The sequence below is a fragment of the Henckelia pumila genome, chromosome 4 (genome assembly GCF_033568475.1).
Source record: "Henckelia pumila isolate YLH828 chromosome 4, ASM3356847v2, whole genome shotgun sequence".
NCBI classification, from domain to species: Eukaryota; Viridiplantae; Streptophyta; class Magnoliopsida; order Lamiales; family Gesneriaceae; genus Henckelia; species Henckelia pumila.
This window is the reverse complement of record NC_133123.1, coordinates 137,559,323-137,569,421: the sequence shown is the minus strand read 5'-3', so window position 1 is coordinate 137,569,421 and position 10,099 is coordinate 137,559,323. Positions and strand designations below refer to the sequence as shown.

At 29.6% G+C, this 10,099-nt stretch overlaps 1 protein-coding gene across 1 annotated transcript; it reads left to right on the top strand.

Annotated features, from left to right (window-relative positions):
* The first annotated feature begins 6,802 nt into the window (after window positions 1-6,802).
* On the top strand, window positions 6,803-9,867 carry LOC140861848 (protein MEI2-like 7). Its single transcript, XM_073264847.1, has 4 exons — window positions 6,803-7,341; window positions 9,027-9,113; window positions 9,211-9,373; window positions 9,453-9,867. Exons 1-4 carry the CDS (start codon window positions 6,803-6,805, stop codon window positions 9,621-9,623), a joined length of 960 nt encoding a protein of 319 aa, XP_073120948.1. The 3' UTR covers window positions 9,624-9,867.
* The last annotated feature ends 232 nt before the right edge of the window (window positions 9,868-10,099 follow it).

The following is a 10,099-nucleotide window of genomic DNA, read 5'->3' as shown; positions in this document are numbered from 1 at the left end:
AAGGATTATCCAAGGTGGACAAAGCCACCATCAACATTTGAAACGAATCTTCAATTCATGACAATGCATTTAGTCTTTGCATGAAAATCGTTTTAGATATAATCTTTGTGTTCATAGTCATGAAACATTGGTTTATATTGGATTTTAGTCTTATTTCATCGAAATACTAATATGACATGGGAACATTACTTACGTTTTTTACAAGGCCAAAACCAATTTTTATAATCTAGAATACGAAAAGACCAAATCGATTGTTTTCACTTCTTTCTTAACAAAGACACTTAAAAGATGTTTGTTTTTTAATGAGAAAATTTACATCCTCTAAAAAATATGCATTTATTCTTATCTACCTCTGGATTATGATGATTCATCAACCAACCCTCCAAAACCTTTTGACATAATTAAATTCTAGATCAGCTCCAATGGCGAGTATACTTCTTTATTTATATATATATATTTTTTTTATCAATTGAATTTGAATAGGTGTATTTTGGACCACTAAATCCTTCTTATAAATGTCAATTTCAAGCCTGAAAGAGAGTTATCTACACGTAAGTGATTTGGAAATGAGGTTTAAAATGAGAATTATGGGGTACCATATCTCGCATCTGTTTCTTGTGGAGCTGCTTTGTTTTGACTTTTTCGTGATGATACTACTATGACATCTTGCAAATTGTTGGCTTCCACTCCTACTTGGCTATCTAGAATCTGGTCATATAATTCACAATTAAATGTAGAAACAAAAAAATGAAATATAAAAAATGTACGTGTTAATCTAGGATAATTTTTTTCGGAGTTGTGGGGAAGAAATTATTATTTTTTTAATAATGGGAAGAAATTATTATTGAAATTAGGCCTTGAGGAAAAAAAATCTTCTGTTATAAATTAGTGTAACATTGTCTGTTACACCAATTATTTCTTGACATATGTTTGGTGGAGAGAAAAAATAAACTTTGATGTAAAAAGGTAAGAGGCACATGTCAAAAAGTGATTAATAATGTTACACCAATTTGTAACCGAAGATTTTTTTCTCCTCGAACAGTAGAACTCGTCTTATACTTCGAATCTTTTTGTTCTAAATAAACTACACGTCATCAACATGTACTTGGGGAATTTTATATCTTGAATTTGTGGCTTCACACAGTGTGTATCAGTCCTTGGCCATCGAGTTTATACCAAATAGTCCATTTAAAGGGAGACCATTGGGCTTTCTAATTGAACCCATTCTTCAGCAGGTTTGTATATGGATTCCAGGGGCAGGCACATATCACTAGTATATCGAACGAGAACATTTGAGAAAGAGAGACCAAGCTAGGCCCAAATCAACAACTACATTTTAATTGAGTTGAACTAGCCCAAATTTAAGGTATTAATGCATTGTCTAACTTAACTTTTATAATAAGTAATTATTAATTTTCATCTAACTTTTTTACCGAAATATTCCATTAGAATATCAAAATCTCTTTCAAAAATATATATTACTAAAATTTTATTGCTCGTAAAACAAAGTTTATAAAATAGTAAGAACATAATCAACAACATTAGACGCAATATGTTAAACAATAAATTTAAAAAGTTCCTCTATGAATTGATGAGCACCACACCCTAACTAAACAGAACTTGTATGTCAAAAACTTGCTGCCCGAAAATATAGGCAAACAAAATATCAACAAGCAAATCTATTGCAATATCAACTTGTATGTGTTATTTGCACTAAACACCCCTGTGAAATAATGAAAATGTACAATTCTTTTTTGTCAAATAATAACCATTTTCAACCCTAATATTTTAAAAAATTAGCACACTCGTCCCTTCATATGAGTGATTGTTGCGCACGCGCCCCTCATGGGACTGAAGAAAGATTTTGATATTTGTTTTGCACCAAATACCCCTATGAAATATTAAAAATTCATATTTGACACATGTGGAAATAATTTTTAAATCTATTCAACCCATAATACACAATTTTTATTAAGATCTAATTATAAAATATTTAGCAAATATTTTTTTTATTAATTTTTTTTAATTTTATTATGATTATATAATTATTTTCTAAAAATTATTATTATTTTATCTTGTTATCATTATTTTATTAAACTTTTTTTTTGTTTCTAACTTTTCCATTAAACATGAATTTATAAACAAGTATTTAAATAATTTCAAGTACCAAAATATTAAACTAAACCGATAAATTCAAACATATTGCTTTTTCGATTCAGGACTATATATTATTGAACCAAAATTTAAATTTTTCGAGAATATGCATTGCACAATTTGTAATAAATAATAAAAAAAATAACATTCTTATATAATTATAAATCTAAAAAGTAACATTCATGAACTTATCATTTGGTTCAATATTTTTGTATTTTTAGATATTTAAATTCTTATTTATGAATCATGTTTAATGAAAAAGTTGAAAACAAGAAGTGATTTGATAAAATAATGATAATGAGATAAAGTAATAATTTTTTTAGAAATAAATTAGTTTAAAATTATAAATAAAAAATAAAAAATAAAAATAAATGAAATTAAAAATGTTTAAAAAATATTTTATAATTAGATTTTAATAAATATTGTGTATTATTATTTAATGCAAATTCTACAATGCATTTTAAAAAATTTAGATTTTAGTTCAAAAATCTATAATCCTAAATTGAAAAGTAATATGCAATAAATTATCATTTTGATTTAATATTTTGGTACTTTTAGGTATTTAAATCTTGTTTATGAATGCATTTTTAATTGAAAAGTTGGAAACAAGAAGAAAGTTTAATAAAATAATAATAACAAGATAAAATAATAATATTTTTTAGAAAATAATTATATAATCATAATAAATTTAAAATTAAAAATAAAATTAATAAAACAAAAAATGTTTGCTAAATATTTTATAATTATATTTTAATAAAAATTATGTATTATGAGTTGAATATATTTAAAAATTATTTTTACATGGGTCAAATATGCATTTTTAATATTTCATAGGGGTATTTGGTGCAAAAAAAAATCAAAATTTTTGCCCAGTCGCATGAGGGACGCATGCTCAACAACCACTCATCTGATAGGGCGAGTGTGCTAATTTTTTAAAAGGTTAGGGTTAAAGATGCCTATTAAAATTTCAAAGAGGAGAAGTGTGTATTTTCAATATTTCAAAGGGATGTTTGGTTCAAATAACTCCATAAAGTATATATCCAAACACACGCAACAATATATCTTTTCCGTCGCAAATAGTTATTAGGGCATGTTTAGACTAGTATTTATAATTTTGTTTTAATAAAATTCTATTTACAAAATTTGTGTTAAAGATATTAAAAGTTGATTTCTCGCATTGTCCGATATATAGTTGAACTTAGGAAATCATCCACTACCCCATTCTCAATTATATATATAGGTCATATTTTTTCTTCCTTTGTCTCAAATATTATAGCTAGGTTTGTACTATATTTACTAATATTTTTTCCATTCTTTTATTAATGTACCTCTAATCACGTCTTCAAAAACACGCAATTGAATGAATTAGATATGTATAAAATAAAAAATTTGTATATAATTTATTTTTGCAATTATTCTCTTTATGTGTAAGAAAATACAATCAAGATCACCTACAAGATACACCTAGCTATCACGTACATCTTAAAATTCGTGTCTCATTCCGAATGTCTATGCAATAGCTAAGATGTATGTATAATCAAGACAATGGAGTCACAAGTATGTGTAGTGAAAGGACAGACACTTTATTGCCTTAATTATGCAAAATTGCATTGCATCCTCTATAGTCGTGTACGGTGTATCTATGCTATACAATATTTGCAGCTCTATATAATTTGATATTTCAAAACATCAACATTTTCCTTAATTTTTTCTCTATAATATTTTAAATTTTAGGTCAAATAACCTTAAATGGGCACTTAGGAAATTATACAAGTAAAAGGCATTTACAGGTATACATTTCAACTGCACACATTGCCTTTATTCAGTTTCCAAATGCTTAAACTGAAATAGGAAACAGTCAAAACCCTGGACATGCATGCAGTCACATTTTGTTTATCATAAAATTTCACACAAATTTTAAAATCTTTGAGAAATTGCTTAACATTAAATTGAAATTTGATAACAGTGATCTGGTTGCATTTCATGAAATTAACCTTAAAAAATCCTCTATTTTTTCAATGTAAAAGATCCTCTTGATTTTTGAGTTTATATATTATTGTTATTTCATTGAAGTCGATATTTTTTCATAGATAATTTAATTCAATATAATATCAAAAGTTTGCATAGGCATTTATATTATATTTGTTTGTTTTTTTTAAAAAAGAAAAATATAAACAAAGCTCGGCCAAATAAAATCGAAAATCATTCAATAACTTTAAAGGTCAAAACAGCTCATGGAAATAATACTACATAAGATGTTTTTAACACATAAAATATATACCTGCGCATTGTTTTCTAAGTTAAGAAAGTCTATGCCGGATAACAATCGACGCCATTGATATTTGTTCAATAACAACGTAGATGACAACTATCGAAAATTCTGTTGTTTACAATTACCGCAATTATTCGACTCATTTTCGAGTTACTAGCTCGGAATCCATGATCGAGTAGACCCATTTACGATAGTCGATCTGCTTAATTTACGTAATATATTTAGGGAGTGTTTGCAATTACTAAAAAAAGTGATTGTTAGCTTTTGGCTTAAAAAAATCATTTTTGTGTGTTTTTTAAACCTAGATTATATGTGTTAACTTATGCTTAACTTAATTGAAATCCAAAAGCTAGTCATGCGGTGATTGTGATTCTCCAAAAGTGATTCTAATAAGAAGGTCCTTGTTAAAATCACTTTAATCACTTATTTATCAAACATTACCCAACTTTGATTTTTAGATTTTCACATTTGTTTTCAAACATTACCAACTTTTGATTTTTCTTAATTTTTTTATAATTTATAAATTAATTACTTCAACAAAATCACAGTCTATTCCAAACATTCTCTTAATATAATAATTAATTTTTTTGGCAACTCAGAGATAAATATATGTGCATGACAATGTCCATGTGACATAAGTACATGTATATTATTATTATTATTATTATTATATACACGAGTATAATGTATGCGTTTTCCAAAAAGCTGGTGCTACATATATACGTGAAAAATATATATTCGCCGCCAAGATTTCTTGAATTGTCTGGTAGCATTTAATGGAGTGCTATAATTAGATACTATCCAATCCGATCTTCCTAATTGTACAACATCCATTTTACTACAATACTGTGGCAGGTCCTTTTCACCAAATTTTTTATTATTAAATCTTATTATTAATTTTACCCCAAGACCAATATATTAAATAAAAATGTTTATAATAATTATATGACATAAAAAGGAAGCTTGATTATATTTTGTGTCGTGTGATTAATCTGTGAGATGAAAAAGATTTGCGCGCTTATGTTATAATTTTTTGAGGGATAGTTTTTATTGTGTAAAATCATTCAACATCTTGTATTATTGTGTAAAATATCTGTAAGCATTATAAAGTAATGTATATTAATGCGATGTTTTCAAGAAAAAATATGAAAACAGCTAGAAGAATGTAAAATATTATAGCGTTGAGATGTGAAATGAACGAGAGGAAAAACATATCTCAGAGAACGAGAAAAAAAATATTATAACAACATTTATTTTTTTCAGAACTAAAAAACATAATAGTGAATATGAGTGGAAAGTCTATGCTACCCCAAGAACACTGTCCTTGGGGTGGCGTGGCAGAGTAATTAGTACGTAACTTTCATGATTACTAGTTACGGAGCACACGCTTTGCGTGTATAATATAATGCATTATATTAAAATTTGTGCTCCAAAAATACATGTGTGTGATAAGTTAGATTTTTAATTGAATAGAAAATGGGAGAAACTGATGCAAAATGAAAATTTGGCTGCAATAAAAGGGCAAAACTGAAAGAAATTTTGGTGTTATCACACCATATCAAAAACAGTTTTTATAATGGTCTCAAACATTATAAGATAGTATAGATTAGTACTAGGAGGCACACGACTCTTCATTTTTTTAATTGAAAATAAAAATGAAAATAATAAACAATATTGAAATAAAAAAATGACATTATTATAAATAAATAAATATCCATAAAAAGACAAAAAAAAATATAGTAGAAGCGACATTTCTGTAAATAATTAGTCATCAATGGACAAAACAAAATGGTATTTTGGTAATTAAATATATACTAAAGGGCAAACAAATTAAGAGGTTGGTCTCTCAACTTTAATAAAATGAGTAATATCCAAATCATGCATCCAATGGTTGCTATATTTATATATAGGCGTAATTAATGATATATTGTTAACGTGAAAAATCATGAGATATTAGATCTATCATTAAGATAATACCCATAAGATAGATTGAACTCCACGAGATAGCTTGTAATAGTATAGATAGTATAGATTTAAAATAGATATGTAATATAAATTAATATTTCGACACAGGCTTTACATATTTGTACAGGTTTTTTTTAAAAAAAAATCAAAAAATCAATCAAATAAAATAAATATTAAAAGAAAAAATGCAAAAACTATGAAATTTTCGTAAAGAAATAATCATCTATCTAAATCTAAAAACAATAAATGCCCATCAATTTTACAAAAAACAGAATGTATTTTTTTGTAAATTAAAAACCTTAAAAAGAGAAAACACACGTTTTGGAAAAATAAATAATATATACAGGGAAGAGATATAGATATCGGCCATGGTTTCTTTCCACGCTGCGACATTTTTCTGCGACTTCCACCATGTGCATCAAACTCCCCAAACAACTCAACCCCTACGCAGAATCATGGAGTCCTCCGCCACCTAGTCCGCCGCCGCAACCTCCGATCACGGTGTTGCGTTACCCTTCTGCAATCGCCGCTTATCCCATCTCCATGTACAAAATGAGCCAACATTATTACTGGCCGCCACCCACAAGTCCCCGTCTTGTCCCGACGGGGAATGGGCGTCGCGAAAACCCCACGAAACCCACTTCCGATGAGATCAGTATTCCAACGAAGAACTCGAAAAGTCATGTGCAAAAATGTCCTCCGGGACTCGGAGGTTTCAAGAATGGCTTCCCAAGACATCGCCCCCCTCGAGTGAGGTCTGTTTCAGAGGATCATAAGAAGCCATCCAAGCTTCGCTGGAGGCCGAAAAAGTTGGTGGAGCCCGTGAATGAGACTGCCGTCGACGGCGGCGCTGTTGACTTGACGCAGCCTGTTCCGCTTCCTGTGGCTCCGGCAAGTGGCCAGGGCTGGAACACGACGGTGATGATAAAGAACATTCCAAATCGTTTAAGGTACCCCTATAGTTCGATACATATTATATATTCTCATGCGAAATTTCATAAAAAAAATAGTCGATTAATTTATCAATTTCAATCATCAGTTTATGATACCATTCCAGCATTTGCTGTCTTTTAGGAATTAGTTACTTGGGTAAAGTTTTATATTTTTTGACATCTCTTCTTGTGGAAACTATTTTGTTTTCTTGTCAACTCCATTTTCCTAAATGCAAGATCTGATTTTTTTTATTTTAAAGATGATTTCTTTTTTTATCTGGTTTTAAAGTTACCCTTGTGTGTGCAATAGATTGTTTTTTAGAAGTGATTAATTTATAAATTATAAAAAGTATAGAAAAATCAAAAGTTGGTAGTGTTTAGAAACTTTATATTAAAATTTAAAAATCAAAGTTGGGTAGTGTTTGATAAATAAGTAATTAGAGTGCTTTTAAGAATGATCTTATTAAAATCACTTTTTGGAGAATCATAATCACGCTTGCTTTTGGATTTCAATTAGCTTAAACATAAGCTAACACATAATCTAGGTTTAAAAAGCATACAAAAATGATTTTTTTAAGTCAAAAGCTAACAATCACTTTTTTTAAAAAGCATACAAAAATGATTTTTTTAAGTCAAAAACTAACAATCACTTTTTTTTTTGGTGATTGCAAACAATCCCTTAATCGTTTTGCGAGTATGAAGTTTTTTTTGCAACATATGTACACACATAACAGTGTCATGCCATTGGATTTTTCCAGCTTGAATGGTCGGTAATTAAGGTATTACATAACAGTAAAAATTCTAAAAAATTATATGTATAAATGACCTGCAATGTTCATGAAATTATGAGATACTGATTGGAGCTCCGTTGTTTCTCTGGATTGGGAGTCTTTATTCTTTAAACCTGGAAGTACTATAGTTTACCTTTGTGAATGAATACTTTTAAGATTAAACAAAGAATGCATGTTTTGTCTCTGGTTCTCTGAACCCTGTTCCACTAACCGTGTCTGCGCATAATTCCAAACTCACTGTGATTTTTTTAAACGCCTTTTTGGGTTGTTTATTGTCTCGGAACTGAACAGACTGTTCAAAATATAAAAGAACGAAGAAATGGAAATCCTTTCAACTTTTACCCAAATGTATCTATCATCGTGTCTCTATCAGCATTTAATGCATTAAAGGCATGTTTCAATCTTCATGCCTCATAATACCATGCATCCACGTACTCACTGCCTCTGAGTTTTCGTCTAAAAGTGGACATTTATTAATAGGTTATCTTGTGTTTTATGAGTATTACTTCAATCATAGATCTAAATTCTAATGTTTGAATCGGTCGTATATCTTTGCAGGTCAATTGATTTGACCTGCAAAATTGATCTGGGCCATTGATTCTGGGCCAGCATCGACCTTTCCCTAATGTCTCCTGATTTTTCATGTCAACTATATATCATTAATTATGCTAATGTGAAGATATATGAAGGCATGATTTGGATATTACCCTCAGTGTAGATCTCATTAACCAAACAATACATATCAGATTTATTGATTTTTCAGTGGACATTAAATGTTCTAATCATTTAGTTAAAAAAAAAAAAGAAAAGAAGAAAGAGTTATGATCATTTAGTACATTTTCAGAAACGCATGCATGCAATGGAGCATTTATGAGCCCTCTTGATTTGATTTTTGAATGTATAATTTTCCAGAAGGGATGATATACTCGAGTTTCTGGATGGTTACTGCCGCGCATACTCTTTGGAGTATGATTTTCTGTATTTACCGATGGATTTTAGGTAATTTACCCAGACTGTCACGTTGGTAATTAATGCAAAATATTTAATTTTGAGCACTGATTCCATTTTTTTAAAATGTATATATAATAAAATTTAGAAAGAAGGGTAACTTGGGATATGCGTTTGTTAACTTTACGACTGGCGTTGCTGCGAACAAGTTCAAGAAAATTCTTCAAAATTTCAAGTGGGAAACCTTTAGGAGTGACGATGGGTCTTTCATTTCCAAGAAAATTTGTGAAATCACTTGGGCCAGAATCCAGGTAAAATTTCCGCTCTCCGAATTTATTTTATAATTTTCAAATTTTCTATTCGTTTTGATTTTATTTTTGGTTATTTTAGGGCAAAGAAGTGTACACGAGAAGATTTAAAAACTCGGAATTCGCTTGTGAGGAATTGGATTTTCTGCCAGTAGTTCTGGATCCGCCTCGAAATGGATCAGACCCGAATCCTTGCCCGCCGCTGGTTATTGGAAATGTGCTTCGACGCCGGTTTCCGAGCAAGAAATACTGATAATTCCGTACAAACTAGGTGCTGTGGGGTTGTACGATGTACATTAGAACTTGCATGATTATGCCTAAGAATTCTAGGTTTTCTTTTTACTGTTTTACATCTCGAGATTATACTGCAGATGCGCAGTTAATCTGGGATATTTTGCGTGTGGGTGCCTGTGTTTTCATTCTCCCCCTAGGGTTTATGGTTTCTTGACAAACTGGGGTGAAATGGAAACATAGGTTTTCTTTGATTTGATATGTTGTACTTTGATTAATGAGCCTTGTAGAATGTGATATATTTCCCACATTTCACGGCTAATGTAGTTGCGCACTATTTCCTCTCCCTCCCCATTTGTATGGAAGCTGAGGAGTTCTCCGATTTGGTTGATAACATCTCAACTTGTTAGTTGTTACTGTTATTGAAAAACTTATCTAATCATCAATGCATTATAAAATGGAAAACAATTTACAAATGCCATTTTATCAGGAAATGTT